The 25,658-nt window shown below is 35.4% G+C and overlaps 2 protein-coding genes across 8 annotated transcripts in view; both read left to right on the top strand.

Moving 5' to 3' along the window:
- The window catches only part of LOC125877732 (STOREKEEPER protein-like), a 58,548-nt gene that overhangs the window by 6,408 nt on the left and 26,482 nt on the right, over positions 1–25,658 (top strand). The window lies entirely within an intron of this gene.
- The window catches only part of LOC125877733 (STOREKEEPER protein-like), a 41,036-nt gene continuing 32,043 nt past the window's right edge, over positions 16,666–25,658 (top strand). For 2 of the 7 annotated variants that reach the window (XM_049558965.1, XM_049558966.1), the window contains exon 1: positions 16,666–18,055. In XM_049558965.1, coding sequence (XP_049414922.1) covers positions 16,749–17,918 — 1,170 coding nt within the window. In that variant the 5' untranslated portion in view covers positions 16,666–16,748 and the 3' untranslated portion in view covers positions 17,919–18,055. Of the gene's footprint in view, positions 18,074–22,228; positions 22,441–24,927; positions 25,058–25,658 lie in introns of those variants that run through there. The other 5 variants (XM_049558963.1, XM_049558961.1, XM_049558959.1 and 2 more) reach the window with 4 other exon arrangements.

Raw genomic sequence — 25,658 nt, 5'->3', positions numbered from 1 at the left:
CATAAATCTTCTGAAGCCGACGTGGAACTGTCAAAACCTGATATGAATGCAAATGCTCATGCACCAATACCACTTCCTCCTGGAAAATCTGCACCTCCACATCCTGGTCCCTCCTGGTTCTCCTCCTCCTAAACCACCTGTTCCGAGCCCACCTCCACCTCCAAAAATTTTCCCTCCTAATCCACCACAACCTGGTAATTTGCCAAAGCCTTTACCTCTTGGGGCACATCAGAGAAGACGTTCTTCTGAGACCGGGGGAAGTGACTCATTGGGTGAATCTGATGCTTCCTAAAGCAAAATTAAAACCATTCTTTTGGGACAAGGTTCTTGCTAACCCTGAACACCTATGGTTTGGCTTGAAATAAAAGCCAGCTTGTTCTAGTAAGCTTCGCACTGATCTTGCTATTCACTTTGCTCCTGCGAGAGTTTAACTGTTTCTGTTTTTATCTTTCTGATTGCTGAATTTTATAACAGGTTTAATGAGGAGATGATGGATTCTTTGTTTGGATATTTACCAGGAGACCAAGGGAAAAATGATCGAAGAAAAGCTTCCTCATCCTTTGATCAAACCTCACAGTACATTGAGATTATTGATCTTAAGAAATCACGAAATCTAGCAATTCTCCTCAAAGTCTTAAATGTGACAACAGAAGAAGTTTATGATGCTCTCGAGGAGGGTAAATCTCTCTCTCTCCCCCCCTTATGGTGGCTTTATGAATCCTGTTAGAAATTCCATTTTGGTCCATTTCACTCCAGTACTTAATATTTTATCCTAAAGGACGGTTTTTGGATTATCTAATACTAGAGGACCGTCCGTCTCACATTGACCCTACGTGATATCTATGTCTCTAATAAAACTAATAGGCTCTTGGCAACCACCTGAGTAAATATAACATCAATATGATCCCGACTAGTTGGTATCATGTATACACTATACGTATGATTTGATTCATTTTGTTCTTGTTAGAATAGGAATAAGTAATACAATCCTCCTTAGAATAGGAATACAAATAGGAAAAGGAATAAGAATCTAATCGTTGAAAGAGTCTAATGTAGTGTCTATAAATAGAGTCTCAATGTTATAATATATATACACAATTCAGTAAATTCTATTTCTCACATGGTATTAGAGCATTGGTGAGAAACTTTAAGTCAGCGTGTCAAATTCCGGCGACAGTTGAGGCTGATTTGTGTCATCTTTTGTTCTAAAGGTGTTGTGCGAAAATCAACACCATCACGAGGTTCGAGAAGCTCAAGCAACCAAACCCCAGCCAGAACCATCGGAAAACAACCCCTCACGCATTCTCACATGCCGTTTGAAGGTGGAAGTTTTCCGGCGCGATCTGAATCACGCACTGGCGCGGAGGGCTGCTCCGGTCATTTATTTCGAGTTGTTTTTCTTCTGTTGGGGTCATCCAGTAATTCCGATCAAAACCCATCCAGTTTTCTCCGGATCTGATAACTGGAATTAGGTTTTCCGGCGATTTCCAGGCTGTTTCTGGCAAGCTCCCAGCGAAATCGGAATTTTTCAGAACTTACAGGCACTATAGGCAAACTCTAGCAGTTTCCAGCAAGTCTTACTATTTTTAAGTCAAATTTAGAAAAATGTCTTTTGGGTGTGATGTTTCTGGCTTAAAAAATATGGGTATTGGAAGTTCAAGCCCTATAACTACTTCAGAACCCTTAATGGTAAGTTCAAACTATTTGGCTTGGGCTTCCTCAGTTGAGTCGTGGTGCAGGGGTCAAGGTGTTCAAGATCACTTAACAAACAATGCTTGTGTGGTAGATGGAAAGACACTCTAGTGATGAAGATGCAAAAGTCAAAGCATAATGGGAGAACATGGATGATCAATTATGTAGTATGACTGTACCGCCCCGCAAGGAGCTACGTTAACTTTCAGCAGTTCCGGGGGCGACGCGAGTTCAGGTTGCGCTTCAGCGAGTCTCGGGCAGCGTATCAATTATTTTCCCGCTTGCGGAAGTGACTTAGAGACGTTTGAGGAGCAGGTGGCAGCCAAGACTTTCCAGCCACAAAAGGGCCCTAGACAAAGGGGCAAGGCTTCCTTAAATTAAGGAACACTCCACTTTCTTCCCACCTTACCTTTGACTTGCAAAGTCATACTTGTAGTCCATTATTTTTAGGGAACTTGTCCCCAACGTTTTTAGCTNNTCTCTTTCCCCATTGATTTGAGCTTCAATATGGGCTAATTGTACCGCCCCGCAAGGAGCTACGTTAAATTTCAGCAGTTCCGGGGGCAACGCGAGTTCAGGTTGCGCTTCAGCGAGTCTCGGGCAGCGTATCGATTATTTTCCCGCTTGCGGAAGTGACTTGGAGACGTTGGAAGAGCAGGTGGCAGCCAAGACTTTCCAGCCACAAAAGGGCCCTAGACAAAGGGGCAAGGCTTCCTTAAATTAAGGAACACTCCACTTTCTTCCCACCTTACCTTTGACTTGCAAAGTCATACTTGTAGTCCATTATTTTTAGGGAACTTGTCCCCAACGTTTTTAGCTTTCTTTTCAGCTTTTAGACATATATGGTAGTGTTTCATTTGTATGTAGAACACTTGGAGAAAATATCAAGAAAATTGGCACTTGCCTCCCAAAGCTTGTTTCCTTTTTATTGCTTTCTAGTTGGCTGTTTTAGTAGACTGTTTCAGACGATTTGCTGCTGCACGTTTGAGTGCTAGTTTGTGTTAGGACTGAACATCCGAAGAGCTGTGCAAGCCTTCATTTGTTGTCCCACGAGCCCTTGAAAAATAGGCCCGTGACAATGACTCTCTATTGTTTCAAAGTTGATTCCCTTGTTTCACCCATTCGAGACATGTTATTCAGTTTGGGAAAAAGCACATGCTTTATACACTAATGACATATCTAGATCTATGATGTGATATCTTGAATGACCAACTTAAGAAACAAGAATCTGATGTCTACTTACTTGGGACAGGTACAAGCAATCATTGAGGAATTTGAAACGTTGAGGCTAGTCACTACAAACGTGGAAAAGCAGCAAGAGCATAGACATACATTATTTCTATATCTTACACTTGTTGGACTCCCTACTGACCACAATTCTGTGCGTGACCAGATTCTAGCTAGTCCTATCGTTCCTACAATTGATGAATTATTCCCTTGTCTACTTCGTCTTGTTGCGTCTCCTAGTCACAAAGTAGTTTAATCACCCACTGTTGACTCATCTATTCTCGCATCTCAAACCATAGAAAAATGAACATATTAGTGTATGGACAATCGGTGAGGAGGAGAACGTTTTGGGAAACATTGATCCTAGTGTAGTTATTTTCATGAACTTGGACACACTCATGACATAAGTTATACTTTGCATGGTCCACCACCCAGCTATGATCCCATTACTCTCAAGGAATATAATGAGCTCTTTCAAAATTGAGCAGGTAAGCACACATCTCCACAAGTATCATTTGTTGCTTAGCTTGATCGACCATCCAGTAATGCTCATATTGCTCAGACAAAATATAATGCGTTCTTTCAATATCGAGCAAGTAAGCAGACACCTCTGCTAGTGGCTTCGGTTGCTCAACCTAATCTTTCTGTTGTGGATAATTCTTTTGCTTGTGTTTCACAATCTAGTTCTCTTGGATTAAGGGTAATGGACTCGGGCGCTTCGGATCATATTTCTGGTACCAAATCACTTTTGTCTGATATTATTTATTCACAATCTCTTCCTCCTATTACTTTAGCCAATGGGATCCAAACAAAACCAAAAAGGGTTTCAAAAGCCGAACCCCTATCTTTTGTCACTCTCGACTATGTTCTTTATATCCCTGGTTCTCTTTTAATCTGGCATCTGTTAGTCATTTGACACGTGCCCTACATTGTGGCATAACATTTTTTGATGATTTTTCTCTCTTGCAGGACCACAGTACGAGATAGATGATAGGCAGATTGAACTATTTTTTAGGTTTTGAGATTGCTAAGTCTAGATTAGGTATTGTTATTTCTCAATACAAGTATGTCGTAGACATTCTTGAAGAGCCGAAATGATGGGATGTAGACCCATTGACACTCATATGAATCCAAATGTTAAATTCCTTCTAGGACAGTGGGAGCCACTTAGTAATCCTGAAAGTTATAAACGACTGGTTGGAAAGTTGAATTATCTTACAGTGACTAGACCTGGCATTTCTTTCCTTGTGAGTGTTGTAAGTCAGTTTATGACTTCCCCTTGTGATAGTCATGGGATGTAGTTGTTCGTATTTTGCGATATATGAAATCTGGTCCTGGTAAAGAACTACTCTTCGAGGATCAAGGCCATGAGCATATCACTGGATATACATACGCTGATTGGTCAGGATCACCCTCTCATAGACGTTCGACATCTGGATATTGTGTTTTAGTAAGAGGTAATTTGGTGTCGTGGAAGAGTAAGAAACAAAGTGTGGTCTCGATCTAGTACAGAATCAGAATATCGAGCAATGGTTGCAACAACTTGTGAGCTAGTTTGGATCAAACAGTTGCTGAGAGAGCTAAAATTTGGCGAAATCAGTTAGATGCAACTTGTGTGTGATAATTAAGCATCCCTTCATATCACATCAAATCCAGTGTTTCATGGAAGGACTAAGTATATTGAGATTGACTGTCACTTTGTCAAAGAAAAGATACTCTTAGGAGATATTGGTATGAAATTTTGAAGTCAAATGATTAGCTTGTAGATATCTTCACAAAGTCCCTCACCGATCTTCGTATTAATTATATCTGAAACAAGCTAGGCACATATGATTTGTATGCACCAGCTTGAGAGTGAGTGTTAGAATAGGAATAAGTAATACAATCCTATTTAGAATAGGAATAGGAATCCTAATTGTTAAAGGAGTCTAATGTAGTGTCTATAAATAGAGTCTCAGTGTAATAATGTAGATACACAATTCAATAATATTCTATTTCTCACATGATATTAGAGCATTGGTGAGAAACGTCAAATCATCGTGTCAAATTTTGGCGACAGTTGGGGCTGATTTGTGTCATCTTTCATTCTAAAGGCGTTGTGCAAAAACCAACACCATCACGAGGCTCGAGAATCTCAGGCGACCAAACCCCAGCAAATATAAACTTAAACATATATTAACATACAAAGTTCAATTTTATTTTCAATATCAAAATAATAATACTTGAAAAATAATATTAACAAATATTACTTAAACATATATTGACATACAAAAGGTCAAAACATGTATCTTGTTTAGACCAAAAGAATTAACATACATAAATAATTTTACTTTCAAAATTCGAACACTACAATATTTTGAAAATAATGTTAACAGATATTATTTAAACATATATAGACACATCAAAATGATTTTATATATATATATATTTATTTTTATTTATTTATTTTTATTTTATTTTTTTTACTTTTTTTTTTTTATAACCGAGAAATTCGTCTATGACCCGCCCTTTGGACCAATCATAGCCTTCTAAACTCGGTGGATAATGGGCCCGCTCCTCTACCCTTCTCCACTTATATATATATATATATATATATATATATATATATGTTTTGATAACCGAGAAATTCATCTATGACCCGCTCTTTGGACCAATCACAGCCTTCTAAACTCGGTGATAATGGGCCCGCCCCTCTACCCTTCTCCACTTAAATACCAAGCTTCGCTTTGCTTGGTGTGGGGCTTGAACCTGCGACCTAAGCCACAAATCCTCCACCTTTTGCCACTCGAGCTAGTCGTTGGGGGCTATTTATGTATATCTTGTATATGTTATTTGCATGTATATATTTTTTTTTGAGTAGCGACTCATTTTTTAGATTTGACAAGAACTAAACAACTGGTTCTATTAAATGTAAATGTCAATGCTACTATTATAAATTAAAAGAACAGGAAATCCAAACTGTGAATCCAATCTGGCCCATTTAGCCCGTTAACTACACTAACAAAGGTATGATTCTAAGACGAACATCCTTTCCCCCGGCCCCATTCGCACCCCTTAACATTAGCTACGGTTAGCTCGAGTACAATGTGACCACATTTTTGTGAATCAGATTGTCCCAGCTTGACTGGATGATATCCTTACTTCAATGTTCGAACTATAAGAATTAATAATTTCATTTATGACCAATATAAATTATGGAATAGACATTTATATTCAAAATATACGTAATCTAAGAATATGGTAAGTAATTTTATTAAATTTTCTATTTATTGATACAACTTCTTCTGCAATCTCAGGCTTCTTCCTCCCTTTCTCTTTCTAGGTTTCTTGCCGCCTCTTTGCTGCTGGTTTCAATGGGGCAACAACTTTTGCATAAACATAAGGAAGAAGAAAAACAGGTTGCTGTAAAAGAGTTGATTAAGGAGGATATAGTTAAGGGTGATCAACAGGATTTCCAGTCCAAATATCCACGTTTGGCTGCATCTATGGCTGGCATGTCTACAATGTATCCGAATGGAACAAGTTTTTTGAAGGAGAAGATGAGTTTGATTGCTACTGACAAGGCTAAAGTGTTGGAGGAGAAGTGGAAGAAACTGGAGGATGACGAAGCTGCCTTGATGGTGAAGCGCTTAGATTTGATTGCGGAGCATTACAAATTGGTGGTTGATGCAATGAGAGGTAACTAGATGCTGATGGATCATGTTTTATTCAGTGCTACAAGTTCTGATACTGTTTCGGTGGAGTTTTAGATTTTGTTTCATGTAGTCTTGTTTCTCAAGACAATTTCTTCTCGTGTTGATGTACTTATGTTTAGTCCGCGAGGAAGATTTAGTTTATCAGGTTGATTAATACATTTTATTGCTTATTTAGTTTTACTAGTGAACTGGTTTGGATGATATCCGCTGTGTTGCTTCTGGTTCATCCTTTTTAATATGGCATTTCCTATTCCAGATGGAAATATATTTAAATGCTACTTTCTCAGTTTTTGCAGCTTGTGTTGATTCACTTTGTTCTCAATTGTTGTTCATGCCAGCTTATCATACCAGTTAATTGATTTGGGGAAGGGGTGGTGGGTTAGTTACTGTTTCCTCTAGATATTTCCTTTGATATAGAGTGCAATGTTGTTTCCTAATTAGACAGTTGTCCTATCCTAGAGGTTTAAGTCCTGCTATAAATCTAAAAGAACTTAAATTATGATAGAATTTTTTCTTACAGGCACTGCTACTTAGGTGTTTCCTTTAACTGCTTATTCTCTATTCTTTCCTAGTGAAGATATTCTGCAGCGCTTGAATGCTCACAGAACCTTTTATGTGTGTGTGCATGTCTACACGCTTGCATTTATCAACATTCAATCAACTATATTTCAATTCTGAAACCATTGAGGTCAGTTATTATATGAATTCTCAATATCCATTCGTTTTGTTCAGGTTCATTGCATTCCTATACTGAATAATCAGGTCTTAAAAGACAAATTAGGGGTTTCCTAAATATCCTACACATCTCTCTGTGGTATCTACTGACTAGTTTAATCTCAATTGTTTGGCATAACTCATGTAGATCTCTTGGTTTGATTGTCTTCTGTTATTAACCAAGTCTACATGGATTTCAAAAGACTTTAGGGATTGAAAACGTTTTCTCCGTGCGACTTAGTTCACCTCTTAAAAATCTTAGTTATTGTGCTGTCAAACCTATAAACCAGTGCATTTTGGAGGTCTTAACACATGGGGAAGCCATCTAACTTTATCTTCTATATGTGCTACCTGCACTCTGCTAGATGTAATAAGTACTGACATTTCCAATTTACTTGCGTCTAAAAGGGTTGTCCAGTTTTATAAGCTCATAAATCTGTTTTAATATCAGTTTTTTGACAGCTTTTATCTTATGAACATGTTGAGCATCTTAGAAATGCAATTTACTGCCGTATAATGGTCTGTTACACAATCATTGAACTATGTTTTTATCGCATGGAACCGTTCTAGGATTCTATTCGTTTCAGCCCTCCTTATTTGGCTCTCTCTGTCGTACCTTTTTCCTGGTAGACTTAGAATAGATATCTAAATTGTTTATGTTGAGAATATAATTAAATGATAAGAGTGTGCTTTCTTTAACCGCTTAGGTTTTTAGATGAGATGGTCACAGACTTCAATATGGTATCAGTGTATGCAGAGGTCCTGAGATTCAATCTCACTACCACCCAAAAATCAAAAAGATTTTTCACGTGCTTGACCCATGAAAAATTAGGCCCGCCCACACGCATGTGAGGGGGCGTGTTGAGAACATAATTAAATAATAAAGAGTTAGAAATACCAACTGGATTAGCAAGTTCATAAGGAGGTTGAGGTCACCGGGAATAGACCTTAAGAGTTGGAGGTGGAGGTGGGTTGGAATAATTGAATGGGAAGGACTGTTATGGCCTTCTTAATTTCCGTATTAGGAGAAAAATACGGAGAAGTCTCGAAAAAAGTCACATCTGCAGAGGTTAAGTACTTATTAGTAGAGGGATCAAAGCATTTGTAACCTTTTTGTAGACGAGAATACCCTAGAAGGACACATTTAAAGGCCTTGTGTTGAAGTTTATCTTTTTTCAGGGGTAAGGTTATGAACAAAATAGGTGCAACCAAACAAACGTGGAGGAAGGGGAAAAACAAATTTTGGTCCGGATAGAGGACTGAGTGAGAACTCTGATACTGAAGAGCTTTTTTCACAATTGTCAAGTGTTCCTAGGATCGAAATTATTTAATTGCTTCAGTGGCTGGATGTTCTGTTGCAGGAATTGCCTTTTTAGCTCTGTTGATATTCTGTGGTTACGAATAAAAGGAAAGAAATAGCTCCACATGATGGGCAAAGGGATGGGAAATCGTCTCTGAATTTGAATGCAGGTGTCTATTTGCTGCTATTTATCATGATGGTTAATTAATCTCCTTGTATCATTCTTTTTCATTACATTTCAATAAATTTGTATTGTCAGGTTCTTCTCTAAATGTCAAGAGTGCATCTGCTGTAAATGATGCTGATCCTCATAAATCTTCCGAAGCAGACGTGGAACTGTCAAAACCTGAGATGAATGCAAATGTTCATGCACCATTATCGCTTCCTCCAGGAAATCTGTTCCTCCACCTCCTCCTCCTCCTAAACCACCTTCTCTGAGCCCACCTCCACTTCCAAAAGTTCGCCCTCCACCAAAACCTGGTAATTTGCCAAAGCCTTTACCTCTTGGAGCACATCAGAGAGGACGTTCTTCAGAGACCGGGAGAAGTGACTCATTGGGTGAATCTGATGCTCCTAAAACAAAATTAAAACCATTCTTTTGGGACAAGTTTCTTGCTAACCCTGACCACTCTATGGTTTGGCATGAAATAAAAGCCGGCTCGTTCCAGTAAGCTTTGCACTGATCTTGCTATTCACTTTGCTCCTGCGAGAGTTTAACTGTTTCTGTTTTTACCATTCTGATTGCTGAGTTTTATTACATGTTTAATGAGGAGATGATGGATTCTTTGTTTGAATATATTCCAGGAGACCAAGGGAAAGATGATCGAAGAAAAGCTTCCTCATCCTATGACCAAACATCACAATGTATTCAGATTAATGTGACAACAGAATCTGAATATAACCTTTATGATCAAAAGCATACAATAAAAATATAACCTTTATTATGATTTCATTCTCAAAGAAAAGTTTTTAATTATAATCCTCATAGAAGTCTTCGATTCATTATATTCATAGGCAATATTTGTATCAACTTCATCATCGTCTTTATTAGCACATTGAATTGATGGAAGAATAATAGAAGATTATAATTGGCACATTTAACAATAACGATAGTTGTGTTAGATATTTTAATACCAACTGTGGCATCAAAAATCACATTTAATTAGCCAATAAAGAAAGCAGCTCAGAAATAACATATACTTTTTGGAGAGCAATGCCATAAATGTTCTAGTTTGTTTTAGAGATTGGATTAGATCAAAGCAAAGAAACAAATGAATATCATACAATCTACGAGAAGACGAAGAACTTAAAAAAATAATATCACTTGTAGTTCCACTGATACAATCAACTCCATGTCTCCAAGATATTGACTATGAAAAATTTGTCAATCTATCCTAATATATTTATATAGAGGAATTGAAAAGAAAAAAATTAAAATATGTAGATTTAAAATTGAAGATTTAATCAACAGTTATAAACTCTCCAAATCTCATATAAGTCAACATTCAACATAGTTAATTAAGCTCTGAATTGACAAGTTAGCGAAAGTAAATACTTGTTTCTTCATATAATTTTTTTGAAATATTTGATTTGTTTAATTTAGTTTAGGGGTATATCTGAAACATTCTTTTTACCTTTACAAGGTAGAGATAAGAATGTCATTTTATTCTCTCCAAACCCCACTTCAAAAATTTCATTAAACAAGTTTGTTGTTTTGTAAAACTGAATCTCCTTTTCCTAATTTCAGTTTAGAAATTTGAGAAAAAATATATTATAATTTTGTCAGTTTTCTATTGGAATTTACAATTTAGCTATTCATAAATTAAAGGTCTCATTGAGTTATTGAATTTATTTTTAGTAATATTTGTTTGTCTTGTTCGAATAAAATAATTTATAAATAATATCAACAAATATTACTCACATATATTGACACATCAAAATTCAATGTCATTTCCAAAATACAAAAAATACAATAATTTAAAAGGTTTGTTAACAAATATACATAACTTAAACATATATTAACATACCAGATAATTTTATTTGCAATAACAAATAATGCAAATACTTGAAAAATAATATTAGCAAATATCATTTAAAAATATATAGACATATCAAAATAATTTTATTTGTGTATTTATGTATATCTTGTATATGTTATTTGTATATATATATTTTTAGCTACAACTATTTTTAAAATTTGGCAACAATTGGTTCTATTAAATGTAAATGTTAATGCTATTATTAGAAATTAAAAGAGAATGAAATTCAACCTATAAACTCTATACGGCCCATTTAGCCCGTTAACTACACTAATCAAGGTAGGAGGCTAAACCGAACGTCCTTTCCCCGAGACCCATCGGAAGTCAGAAATTACCGACTTCCATTGGAGGTCGGTAGTTTTGAGATCGGTATTCACAGTTTTTTAGTAGTGCCTTGATATTAACTAGGGTTAGCCCAAGTTTTGTGTGACCACATTTTAATGAGTCGGATTTCCCCAGCATGATCAAATGATATCATTACTTCAATGTTCAAACTATATAAATTAATAAGCTCATTCAAGTGATACATAAATGACCAAATTTTTTTTTAAGAAATAGACATTCATATTCAAAATATACATAATTTAAGAATATGGTAAGTATTTTATAAAATTTTCTACTTATTGATACGTCTTCTTCTGCAATCTTGGGCTTCTTCTTCCCTTTCTCTTTATGAGTCTCTTGCAACCTCTTTGATGTTGGTTTCAATGGGGCTACAACTTTTGTAAAAGCACGCGGCTTAATTGTGAAGTCTGAGGAAGAAAAGGAAGGCATGGAATGACCTAATTCCGCTTCGGATACGGATTCGGATCCTGACCCATCTTCGCTTTCGAAATCAGAAGAAAATTAGGGTTCTATAGGGTTTGAACTAATTTTTGAGTAATTGGTCTCTTTTCAACATGAGGGACTATCTCGAGTTCCTCACCACTTTTCTTAGGTTCAAAACTCTTCGTAACCTCAACAATGTTTTTAGCTTTGCCATTAATGCTATTGGTAACAATCTCCTTAACTCCATTACTAGTTCCAAGGGCACCCCAAATCCTCTTTGAATGCTTAAAAACTAAAAGATCCCGACCCTTCGTGAAAACTAGCTCTTTACCATCTTTCACACAAGTCAAAAATTTCTTCTTTAACCTCATTACCTTGTCACCATGTTGACTCTTTGAAACTTCAACCTACAACAACTTCCCCCTTATGAATTCATGAAAAGCATACATATTGACAATATGTTTCATATCTTTCACCGCCTTGTATTCAACAATACCTTTGAGTAGAGCAAGTTAGTCGTCATCGCTCCATAGACTGCGAGGAATAGCAAATGATTTTTTTCTCCTCTTCTTTTGCAATCATGGGCTTCTTCCTCCCTCTCTCTTTCTAGGTCTCTTGCGGCCTCTTTGTTGCTCATTTGGATGGGGCAAAAACTTTTGCAGGAACACTCGACTTGTCTGTGAAGTTTGATGCAGAAGAGGAAGACATGGAATGACCTGATTCCGCTTCCTATTTAGATCTTGACCCATTTTTTTATTCCGGACTCTGATGAAGATTGGGGTTGATGTGGGGTTTTAATTGGTTTTTGATTAATAGGTCTCTTTTCAACTGAGGGGTTGTCTCAGGTTATGGTGTTTCCTCATTGTATTCAGTACTTGATAAATTTTTTTCGAATTTACATAGATTTGATTAAAAATGACAAATCACATTTTGAAAGAATATTTATTTCGATTAAGAATCATGAATAAGGAGTGATTATTCAGTCATCCTCCGACCATTCCCATTCCACATAAAACTCATGTGGAATAGATGTCCAAATGGGGAAAGTAATTATCCAATTGTACGAATTGTATTTTTAACACTTTTAACTTGAAACACCACCCGAAGCATCAAGCACAAGATCATAGATTAATTCTAAAGAATAAAAACTCCAAACGGATAAGCGGTAGGTATGGCAAACGGGGCGGGATGGGGCGGTTGCGGGAAGGAAACAATAAAGAAAAATAGGAAGGAAAGAAACTGAGTGTACCTTATGTATGACATTAAGGTAGGGGAGCTCAAGCACTTCTGTGGTCTTTCCTCTAGAAAAGTTTGTTCTTCTAATAAAAATTTATATGCAAAATTAGTAATAATTTTCATATTTTTATATATTTTTTAAAAAAATTGTATGATATTACAATAAATTCATTTAATTAATTTTTTTTTTAGAATTGTTGACCTTAGGTAGATGTTTTTATTTGAATTTTTAATTATCCATTTTGTTTTTTTTATATTCCTATATTTATTCTCAATATTATCAAGCTATATAAAAACTATTAAACTTGACTGCATTACTTATATTTTTATTTAGGGATAAGGGTCTGAAAAATACCCCAACTTTGGTCGGATTTGCTGTTGCGATACTAAATTTTCATAAGGACCTATTACCTCCTTAGACTATTTAATACCGTATGTTTAACCCCCTGAACTATTTAATAGTGTATTTTAAAGGTATATATGTGTCCACGTGGACACATTACTATTTATAATTTTGCATTACTTTTTATATCCACATGGGCAAATATATATGTTTAAAATACGGTATTAAATAGTCTAGGGAGGTAATAGGTCCTCATGAAAGTTTAGTATCGCAACAGCAAATCCGACCAAAGTTAGGATATTTTTCAAACCTTTATCCCTTTTATTTACATATAAGTAGTGAAATAGAAAGAAAAAAACACGGAAACATTACAACAAAATGATTAAATATATAATGAAGAAGGGATATTACTCCCTCCATTCATTTTTACTTGACTGCAATACTTATATTTTTATTTACATATAAATAATAAAAATAGAAAAAAAAACACAGAAACATTACAACAAAACGATTAAATAAATAATGAAGAAGGAATATTAGTCCATCGGTTCACTTTTACTTGTGTTTGGCACACTCATTTAGAAAATAATTAAAAGTGAAAATCTATTTTTATAACTGACAACTAAAAGTGAACGGATGTAAGTTTTTTTTTCTACAAATAACATATACTCAACATTAATGTGTTAAAAATACAATTCGTATAATGGTAAGTATATGTTAAGACATTGGTTTTTTTGTATAAACTAGTTTTTCGACACGTGCGTTGCACGTGATTATCAATTCAAAATATTTAAGTGAAGATTTGAATAATAAGTTTTGCACAAAATAATATTGTAGATTCTTTTGTGAATATTCAATATGGATTATCATATATATCTCTTATTCACATGAACCTATCAAGATGGTCAATGTAAAATTTTATTAGTTAAATGCAATAATATATATATTTATTTCAATTTTATGAGGTACAATCATGTAATTAGTTGTATCTCACTAATATTACCTTATAAATGATATTTGTTGTGTATTTTTCTTGTCATCTTACCAGATCTGTTTGCACGTGTATTCCACTTAATTTGTTTAGATGTCATATGAACATGAGGAGAACAACTACATTCTATTTTTTAGAACTATTTTTGTATATTATTTTTAATTTTATAAGCTATAACATAATAGATGACGTTCTTTGGGTGGATCTCTTATTTGACTTGTCGATTGACTCTGTACATAAATCAAAGATAGTTATCTGACTGTCCATAGTTAACTGAGAAAGGTTTCCTTTTTTTTTACCGAAAAAACTAAAAAATAAAATTAAAGAATATATTCTATCTGTGAAATCATATATATAATCGCTTGTTTATCTTAAACCCAACAAAGATATAGTCCATATACTTGTAAACAATTTTCAATTTATTCAACTAAGCATGATTCGTCTAAGGAAAAATAATAACACCGTGTTATCACAAACAGGGACAATATAATAATTTGAAAAATTATTGGTCAAAAGTAAATATAAGGAAAGATGAACGATAGAAATAATTAATGTAATAATTATGAGAATTCTTAATATTATAACTAAAGAGTATAAGAGAGTGTGAATAACATTTGCAATAATTTGTAATAATTAAGAGAGTTTATAATGTTATAACTAAAGAATTAATGTGAAATACATGAGTTTCTAATAAATTTTATACTTACATAAATAAATAGGATTTTTAATTAATGTTACAATCATTTTTTTATAGGTATTAGATTTTAATTTACTGTAGGGACAAAATGAAAATGCTTATTCCATATTACTAAATATAAATTTATTTTGACAATGATAAATTTTTAATGATTCATATATATTCACATATTTTCACATTTGTTGTGAGTTTTTTTTTTTATTTAAAAAAAGTATCGGAAAATTTTAAAATAATATATTTTGAAGTTAGAAGATCTTGTTAACTTGATAATACATTCGTGACATATATAAATACCTACACAAATATATATATATATATATATATATATATATATATATATATATATATATATCTCACATAAAAATTAGCTATTAAATAAATAATAAAAATTGAACTAATATAGACTTCCACTGGCGTTATTAGAAGTCATATGAATTTTTCTTCGTCGAAAATACCGAAATATTAAGAAATAGTAAATTAGTAAAACAAAAGGGCAATGTTTACATAGTAATAACTATTTTGAAGCAAACTTCCTGACAATCGAAATCACATAAGAAACATTGATAAATAAAGTCATTCTTTTGTCTTGAGCATCAAAAAAATAAATCGTGACAATTCTCTAACTCTTGAGAAGTTTAATAATTTTGGGAAAAGATATTCAGAAACATATATCTACATCACAAGAGAAATTGTTAACAAAAATAAATGAATTTATACTATAATAAAAATTAAACTAATACAAGCTGCAACTGGCGTTATTACAAGTCATATGAACTTTTCTTCGTTGAAAATACTGAAATATTAAGAAATAATAAATCAGTAAAACAAAAAGGCAATGTTTATATAGTAATAACTATTTTGAAGCAAACTTCTTGACAATCTAAATCACAGAAGTAACATTGATAAATAAAGTCATTCTTTTGTCTTGGGCATCAAAAAAACAAACTATGACAATTCTCTAAATCATGAGAAGTTTAATAATTTTGGAAAAAGATATTCAGAAGCATACATCTACATCACAAGAGAAAATGTTAACAAAAACAAATGAATTTAGATTACAATAAAAATTAAACTAATAAAAATTTCAATTGGCGTTATTACAACTCATATAAACTTTTTTTCGTCGAAAATACTTAAATATTAAGAAATAGTAAATCAATTAAACAAAAGGGCAATGTTTATATAGTAATAAATATTTTGAAGCAAACTTCCTGACAATCTAAATCACATAAGTAGCATTGAAAAATAAAATTATTCTTTTGTATTGAGCATCAAAAAATAAATCGTGACAATTCTCTAACTCTTGAGAAGTTTATTAATTTTTGAAAAAGATATTCATAAGCAGATATCTACATCACAAGAGAAATTGTTAACAAAAACAAATAAATTTAGACTACATCAACGTTACATACTAATGTATATATTAAGCAAAAAAATAATTATTATATCATCAAAATTATTTTCATTAAGTACTTGAGGTTAATGAATATACCCTCTTAGGATAGAACAATTTACTTCATCAGAATAGTGGTACCTCATATTTCGTGAAATTTTGAACTCACTCAACAACAATAAATCACACGAATTTTTTTAAAATGCAAGAAGAAGAAGAGTACAAGAATAAAAAAAATTGTGGTTGGAAAATGAGAGGAAACCCCTCTATTTATAGTCAACAAAGGATAGTATGAACAAGTATTTTTTGTATCTTATCTGAAAAGTTATGACCTTTCCAAAAATTCACAATCCTTTTGAAAAGTAACAACTTATTGAATAAGTCATAACTATTTGGAAAAGTCACAACTATTTGAACGGTCACAATTCTTTGAAAAAAGTCACAACTCATCAAAATAGTCACAACTTAAATTAGAAATATTATAATAAATTAAAGGAGTTCATGTTTATAAGTTAATATATATACATATATATATATATATAGAAGGCATATAAAAACCCTACACAGAGCTTTCATCTTTTTGTCTTTGCTTCAACACTCACCATTGACACCGCTGACAGCCGAATAGCTCTCCCTTCTTGCTTGCAGAAACAATGGCCCCCAAAACCAAATCCCGCTTAGTAGACCAGCCTCCTTCTGCATCGTCCTCTGAAGAACAAGAAGAGGTGGAGGAATCCCAGGAAGAAGAAGAACAGCATTCGGGGGAAGAAACTGAAGAGGATGAAGAACCTACGATAGTCCCTCCAGTTGTGAAGAGACCCATCACTAAGAAACCAGTCCAAACCTCTCAGAAACCCCAATTTTCTTCTGAGTCTGGCAGCGAGAATGGGTCAGGTTCTGAATTGGAAGCGAAATCGGGTCATTCCCCGCCTTCCCCTTCTGTATCAAATTTCACCATTAAGCCGATTGTTTCTGCCAAAGCTTCTTCCCCATCGAAACCAGCAGGAAAGAGGCCGCAAGAGGCCCAGAAAGAAAAAGGGAGGAAGAAGCCCAAGACTGCAGAAGAAGAGGATAAAAAATCAGCTGCTACTCCTCGCAGTCTATGGAACGATGACGACCAGCTTGCTCTGCTCAAAGGTGTTGCTGAATACAAGACGGTAAAAGGTATGGAACCTAATGCGGATATGTCAGCTTTTCATGAATTCATTAGAGGGAAGTTGCTGGTTGAGGTTTCAAAGAGTCAACTCAGTGAAAAGCTAAAGAGGTTAAAGAAGAAATTTTTGACTAATGCGAAAGGTGGTGAGGAACCAGTTTTCATGAAGGGTCAGGATTTTTTAGTTTTTGAGCATTCAAAGAGAATTTGGGGTGCCCCTGAAACTAGTGATGGAGTTAAGGAAATTGTTACCAATAGCACTAATGGCAAAGCTAAAAAGACTGTTGAGGCTAAGAAGAGTTCTGAACTTAAGAGAAGTGCTAAAGTTAGCAAACCCAAGGATGCTGAGAAACATACGGAAGAAGAGAATCAGGTTGCTGTAAAAGAGGTGGTTAAGGAGGATATAGTTAAGGGTGATCCACAAGATTTCCAGTCCGAATATCCACGTTTGGCTGCATCATTTGAAAGTATGTCTGGCATGTTTACAATGTACCCGAATGGAACAAGTTTTTTGAAGGAGAAGATGAGTTTGATTGCTCCTGACAAGGCTAAACTGCTGGAGGAGAAGTGGAAGAAACTGGAGGATGATGAAGCTGCCTTGATGGTGAAGCGCTTAGATTTGATTGCGGAGCATTACGGATTGGTGGTTGATGCAATGAGAGGTAACTAGATGCTGATGGATCATGTTTCTATTCGATGCTACAAGTTCTGATACTGTTTTGGTGGAGTTTTGGATTTTGTTTCATATAATCTTGTTTCTCAAGACAATTTCTTCTCGCGTTGATGTACTTATGTTTAGTCCGCGAGGTAGATTTAGTTTTTCAGGTTGATTAATACATTTTATTGCTTATTTAGTTTTACTAGTGAACTGGTTTGGATGATATCCGTTGTGTCTCTTCTTATATATGTTAGTGTGGTATGGAGTGATTGGCTCTTAAAAGGGGTTGCAATGAAATGCCTACACATTCCTATCATATAATGCCATGTATAGTGGAAGCAAGCTTAGGAACAGCTGAAGTGGAATGTCTGGAGGCGTTCTGGTTCATCCTTTGTAATAAGTCATTTCCTATTCCAGATGGAAATATATTTAAATGCGATCATTCTCAGTTTTTGCAGCTTGTGTTGATTCACTTTGTTCTCAATTGTTGTTCATGCCAGCTTATCATACCAGTTGATTTGGGGAGGGGGTGGGTTAGTTACAGTTTCCTCTAGATATTTCCTTTGGTATAGTGTGCAATGTTGTTTCCTGTCTAGACAGTTCTCCAATCCTAGTGGTTTTAAGTCCAGCTATAAATCTAAAAGAACTTAAATTATGATAAGAAAATTTTCTTACAAGCACTGCTTCTTAGGTGTTTCCTTTAACTGCTGATTCTCTATTCTTTCCTAGTGAAGATATTCTGCAGCGCATGAATGCACACACACATACACCTTTTATATGTGTGTGCATGTCTACACACTTGCATTTATCATTACTCAATCAACTATTATTTCAATTCTGAAACCATTGAGGTCAGTTATTATATGAATTCTCAATATCCATTCATTTTGTTGAGGTCCATTGCATTCCTATACTGAATGATTAGGTCTTAAAAGAAAATTAGGGGTTTCCTAAATCTCCCACACATCTCTCTATGGTTTCTACTGTCTAGTTTAATCTCAACTGTTTGGCATAACTCATGCAGATTTTTTGGTTTGATTGTGTTCTGTTTTTAACCAAGTCTACATGAATTTCGAAGGACTTAAGGATGGAAACCATTTTTCTCCGTGTGACTTAGTGCACCTCTAAAATCTTAGTTATCTTGTTGTCAAACCTACAAACCAGTGCATTTTGGAGGTCTTAACACATGGGGAGGCCATCTAACTTTTTCTTCTATATGTGCTACCTGTACTCTGTTAGATGTAATAAGTTCTGACATTTTCTAATTTACTTGTGTCTAAAAGAGTCGTCAATTTTATAAGATCATAAATCTGTTTTAATATCAGTTCTTTGAAACTTTATCTTATGAACATGTTGAGCATCTTAGAAATGCAATTTACTGTCGTATAATAGTTTGTTATACAATCATTCCATCTTGAACTATGTTTTTATTTCATGGAGCCGTTCTAGGATTCCTTTTGTTTCAGCCCTCCTGATTTGGCTCTTTCTCTGGTAGACTCAGATTAGATATCTAAATTGTTTCTGTTGAGAATATAATTAAATAATAAAAGTGCTTTCTCTAACAAATTAGGCTTTTAGATGAGATGGTCACACACTTAAATTCAGTATCAGAGCATACCGAGGTCCTGAGATTGAATCTCACCGCCACCAGGAAAATAAAAAAGAAGTTCCACGTGCTTGGCCCATGAAAAAATCAGGCTCGCCCTCACGTGAGTGGGCTTGTTAAAAATATAATTAAATAATAAAAGTGTGCTTTGTTGGAATTGGAAGGACTTCTATGACCTTTTCATTTTCCGTATCAGGAGAAAAATATGGAGAAGTCTCGAAAAAAGTAACATATGCAGAGATCAAGTACTTATTGGTAGAGGGATCAAAGCATTTGGTATCTTTTTGTAGACGAGAATACCTGAGAAAGACATATTTAAAGGCCTTGTGCTTTGTTTATCTTTTTCGGGGGTAAAGTTATGAACGAAACAGGTGCAACCAAACAAATGTGGAGGAACGGGAAACAAATTTTGGTCTGGATAGAGCACTGAGTGAGGACTTTGGTACTCCAAAATAGATGAAGGCATGCGATTGATTAAATAACAAGCAGTTATTATGACATCACCCCAAAAACGTAAAAAGACATGAGTGTGAATGAGCATTGTTCGGGCTGTTTCAATTAGATGTCTGTTCTTTTGCTTAGCAACTCTATTTTGTTGAGGAGTTTGTGCACAAGAAGACAATTGCATTTGTCATGGGATGACAATAAAGAAGAGAGAGAAGTAGAGAAGTATTCTCGGGCATTATCATTGATTAACTTCTTAATGGAAATACCAAATTGATTGCGAATTTCAGCATTGAATTTCCGATAGATAGAGAATAGTTCAAATCTACTTTTCATTAATAATAACCACGTGCACTGAGCATAATCATCAATAAAAGTAACAAAAGAATAAAAGCCTTAGGAAAAACTAACACGATTTGGACCCCATAATTTGAATGAACGATTTCAAACATAGAGGTGGCCTTGTTATCAACGCGTTTTAGGAAAGAGGCATGAGTGTGCTTACCAAGCAGACACGACTCACATACTAACAAAGATAAACTAGATAAACTCCAACCATCTTTTGCAATTTTAGGAGACTTGGATGACCAATTTGACTATGGAGCAATACAGGAGAATCAACGGAAGTAAAAGCAACATGCGGTGTTGGGATAGAGAGCAATTACAATCCATATGACTCATGTCGTTCTCCAATCACCTCTCCCATACTCCGATCCTGCACAAGAACATAATCATCAAAGAACGTTACAACACATTTAGTTTTTTTGTTTATTTGCTAATGGAAATAAGATTATATGGACATTCAGGTGCAAAAAAGACTGACTTTAAAGGTATGGGATGATTTTGAGAATATAATTAAATATTAAGAGTGTGTTCTCTAACAACTTAAGCTTTTAAATGAGATGATCACACACTTCAATACTTTCATTATGCACCATAGTTCCATCTTATGGAACAATTTTAGCTCTGAAAGATGTTTCTCGGAGGACATCTCAATAATATATAACTAAAGTTTATCTATTTCTGAATAATTTTAGGTATGTGGTGCCTAAATTATGTATGACTAAAGTTTAGCAAAAATGTTCAGTTTATTCATATGATTCAAATTCAGATGAAAATGAATGTACTTCAATAATATGTAACTTCAACTTTGAAGTTTGCATTCTAAAATTATTCTAAATGAACAAATTTATAATTTTTTACGTGTTTTGAATATAACTTAAATGATAATACTAAAATTGGGCATCGGAGCATATGGAGATGAATGAAATGTGCATCCATAAATTGTGTTTAGATATGAGTTGCCTAATTTGTATGTCAACTATGGTTGTTATTGGCATGTCTATGCATTTGTTTGCTGATACCTAATTACTATTTTCCAATGAGTATTAGCAATTTCGTTATAGTTACTTAAAACAGGATATAGCTTTGTTGAGAAAAAGAACCTTACAAAAGGATATTGAAGATTTGCCTCCCCGAGAGAAGCAGATTTTATTGCAGTGCTTAAGAAGGAAAAATGTTCCAATTCATGTTTCTGAAAGTGACTATGCATCCAGTACTTGGTTTAGCAAGTACGAAGAGCTTTTTTCACAATTGTCAAGCGTTCCCAGGAGGTACCTAAGAAAGAGAAAGAATCCATTTTTGCCGAAATAACAGGCTCTGAGAAAAAGAAAGAAACCACTTTTGCCCAAAAAACGTGCTCCAGTTCCACCCCTCGCTCCATCTCCAATCCCCGCAACTGTTCAGTCTCCCGCTTCCTCTCCCTCTCCAGGTCCTAAAGCAGTTCTCACCCTCGCTCCATCTCCAGGTGCTTCAACTGTATCACTAGTTTATGCTCCAGTTCCTTCTATTGAAGTGCCCACTAGCTCTCCTCTAGCTGTGCAACCTCCTTCTCCAGTTCTAAAACCTCTTGCAAAGCCTCCAAAACTTTGAACTCATACCAATTCTTCTAAACCTTTGCCTGTTAATCCTCCAGATAAACCACAAAATGGTCCTAATTCTCCAGGAAATAATCAGGAGCATCAAAATTATTTAATTTCTGCAGTGGCTGGATGTTCTGTTGCAGGAATTGCCTTTTTTACCTCTGTTGATATTCTGTGGTTAAGAATAAAAGGAAAGAAATAGCTCCAAATGATTGGCAAAGGGATGGGAAACTGTCACTGAATTTGAATGCAGGTGTCTATTTGCTGTTATTTATCATGATGGCTTATTAATCTTATTGTATCATTCTTTTTCAGTACATTTCAGTAATTTTTATGATTTGTATTGTCAGGTTCTTCTCTAAATGTCAAGAGTGCATTTGCTGTAAAATGATGCTGATCCTCATAAAATGCGGAACTGTCAAAACCTGAGATGAGTGCAAATGCTCATGCACCATTACCGCTTCCTCTAGGAAATCTGCTCCTCCACCTCCTCCTCCTATACCACCTGCACTGAGCCCACCTCCACTTCCAAAAGTTCGCCCTCTTAATCCACCAAAACCTGGTAATTTGTACTCCTTTACCTCTTGGAGTATTAACTATCTTTATTTATCCGTTTTTACTAGTTGTTATAGTATCCTGATGGTTGGAGCATATTTAGGAATTGGTAGTTGTTAGCTTCAGTTAGTTGTAGATAGTGGTCTGCACTTTAGGTCCAATTAGTTGTATATTTTGTATTTAAAGGCTTGCTTCCAGATTTAATACTATTATCTTTTTGACCTTCTCATCTGAATCTTCATATGGTATCAGAGCGAGAATGAACCTCCTGCAAGTATTCTGCAATGGTTTTAGAAGTCTTCTTGGTATTTTGCAATCGATCTCGCAAGCTAAGATGCGAGTATGACTTTTGTTGGCGTAAGCTGTGTGAAGGAATTCCCACACTTTGTTAGCAGATGGTGCTGCGGCAACAGTTGGTGCAATAGTAGGATCGACCGACGCCATCATTGCTTGTTGGATCAATTAATCTTGAGAGAACCAAATCTAATAATTGGGATTTGGTACAGTAAGATTATTTTGGGTACTAGTAGGTGATGGAGCTCTTGTGGTTCCATCAAGATATCCTATGAGTTGATGCCCATTTAGTAGCATCACAAGTTGTGCTTTCCATGTTGAAAAATTGAGGTTACCTTGTATCTTGAGAGGTAACTGTGCAATGGGATTAAATTCCACCACATGAGTAGTGGCAGAAACTGCAGAACTGACTGGAGCCATAGATGAGAAACCTTTAAAAGAATGAGATGGATCTAACTCGGTGGAGCTTATGTTGCTCTGATACCATATGAAGATTCTGATGAGAAGGTCAAAAAGATTCAACTTGATGTCAATAATGCTTTCCTACACGGAAAATTGGATGAAGAAGTTTTTATGTCTCAACCCCGAGGCTTTATTAATCCCTAATTTCCAACTCATGTCTGCAAACTGAAGAAGGCTATCTATGGCCTCAAACAAGCCCACCGAGCTTGGTATAATTCTCTGCGTGAACATCTGCTGAAAATGCACTTTGTCAGAACAGAATCTGACACCTCTTTATTTGTATGGAAGCATCTGGATGTAACCATTTATGTGCTTGTCTACGTTGATGACATCATAATCACTGGAGACCGTCCACAAGTGACTAAATTCGTCATCAATTTCTTGGCAAAAAGATTTTCATTGAAGGATCTTGGATATCTAAACTACTTCTTGGGTGTTGATGTTAAGCAAGTACCAGATGGCCTCATTCTTTCTCAATAAAAATACATACTGGAAGTTCTTCCTGAACTGGACATGGACAATTGTAAAGGTGTTTCCACTCCCATGTGTTCCAGTGTACAACTTTGAGTAGCTGATGGCTCGCCACCTATGGATGCTACGCGCTATAGGCGCACCCTTGGAAAATTGCAGTATTTGTCCCTCACTCGGCCTGACATATCTTATGCTGCCAATAAATTGTCGCAGTTTATGCGTACTCCTGGAAAGCAGTTAAAAGAGTACTACGGTATCTCCATGGAATTGCAAGTTCGGGACTTCACATCGTTCGGAGCTCTGACTCCAATTTGTATACGTATGTTGATGCTGACTGGGCTGGCGATCCGAATGACAGAATCTCTACATCAGGTTACATACTTTTCTTTGGACCAAATCCAGTTAGTTGGTCATCAAGAAAGCAACGTGCAGTGGCTCGCTCGTCTACTTAGGCAGAGTACGAATCAGTCGCCAATGCACTTGCAGAGATCACGTGGGTGCGAAACTTACTTCATGAATTACATGTCACCATCTCGAAGACATCAACAATCTACTATGACTATGTCCGGTGTTCCATACCCATATGAAACACGTTGCTGTAGATTTTCCATATGTTCGTGACCAGGTTCGAGCTCATCGAGTTCATGTTACTCATACTCATGCTTGTGATCAACTTGTTGATACCTTCACCAAGCCACTGCCTAAATCAGCCTTTACTAGGTGTCGTTCCAAGTTAGCCATTGTTGCACCTTGCCTAACTTGAGGGGGTGTATTAACTATTTTTATTTTTATCTGTTGTTACTAGTTGTTATTATAGGTTGACTAAGTCTCCTGATGGTTGGAGCATATTTAGGAATAGGTAGTTGTTAGCTTCAGTTATTTGTAGATAATGTGCAGCTAGTGGCCTGCACTTTAGGTCCAGTTAGCTGTATATTTTTTGTATTTAAAGGCTTGCTGCCAGATTTAATACAATTATCTTTTTGACCTTCTCATCTGAATCTTCATATGGAGCACATCAGAGACGACGTTCTTCTGAGGCCGGGGGAAGTGACTCATTGGGTGAATCTGATGCTCCTAAAAAAAAATTAAAACCACTCTTTTGAGACAAGTTTCTTGCTAACCCTGACCACTCTATGGTTTCGCATGAAATAAAAGCCGGCTCGTTCCAGTAAGCTTCTGCTTCGCACTTATCTTGCTATTCACTTTGCTCCTGTGAGAGTTTAACTGTTTCTGTTTTTACCATTCTGATTGCTGAATTGTATTACAGGTTTAATGAGGAGATGATGGATTCTTTGTTTGGATACATACCAGGAGACCAAGGGAAAGATGATCGAAGAAAAGCTTCCTCATTCTTTGACCAAACATCACAGTGTATTCAGATTATTGATCATAAGAAATCACAAAATCTAGCAATTCTTCTCAAAGCCTCAAATGTGACAACAGAAGAAGTTTATGATGCTCTCGAAGAAGGTAAATCTCCCCCCACCCCCCACCCCTCTTCTCCCCCCACCATGGTGGCTGTAGCCTGCCTGTATGAATCCTTTTTGAAATTCCATTCGATTTGGTCCATTTCATTCCAGTACTATATATTTTATCTTAAAGGACAGTTTTTGGATTATCTAATACAAGAGGACTGCCCATCTCACATTGATCCCTACGTTGATATATATGCCTCTTAACAAAACTAATAGGCTCTTGGCAAACACCTAACCTGAGTAAATATAAGATCAATAACTTAGCATAATGCCAACTAGTTGGTATCACCTATACAAATCATTTGCTTCATTTTGTTCTATTCTTAGCTATCTCCACATTGATTCTTAGAAAATGTAGGGTAACTTCCCTACATATGGTTTTAGGCTTACCTCATTCTCATTTGGCGCCTGAATTTATCTTTTTTTTTTTACCTGTAAATGGTACATTTGGGAGTCTATGTATGAAATGCTAAAGCATCCTAAGAACCTTTCCTGATTTTATCCTCTCTGTCAGATGTGTTTA

This window comes from Solanum stenotomum, chromosome 9 (genome assembly GCF_019186545.1).
Source record: "Solanum stenotomum isolate F172 chromosome 9, ASM1918654v1, whole genome shotgun sequence".
NCBI lineage: Eukaryota > Viridiplantae > Streptophyta > Magnoliopsida > Solanales > Solanaceae > Solanum > Solanum stenotomum.
Note: the sequence above shows the minus strand (reverse complement) of the source record. Positions and strands in the feature narration are given on the sequence as shown.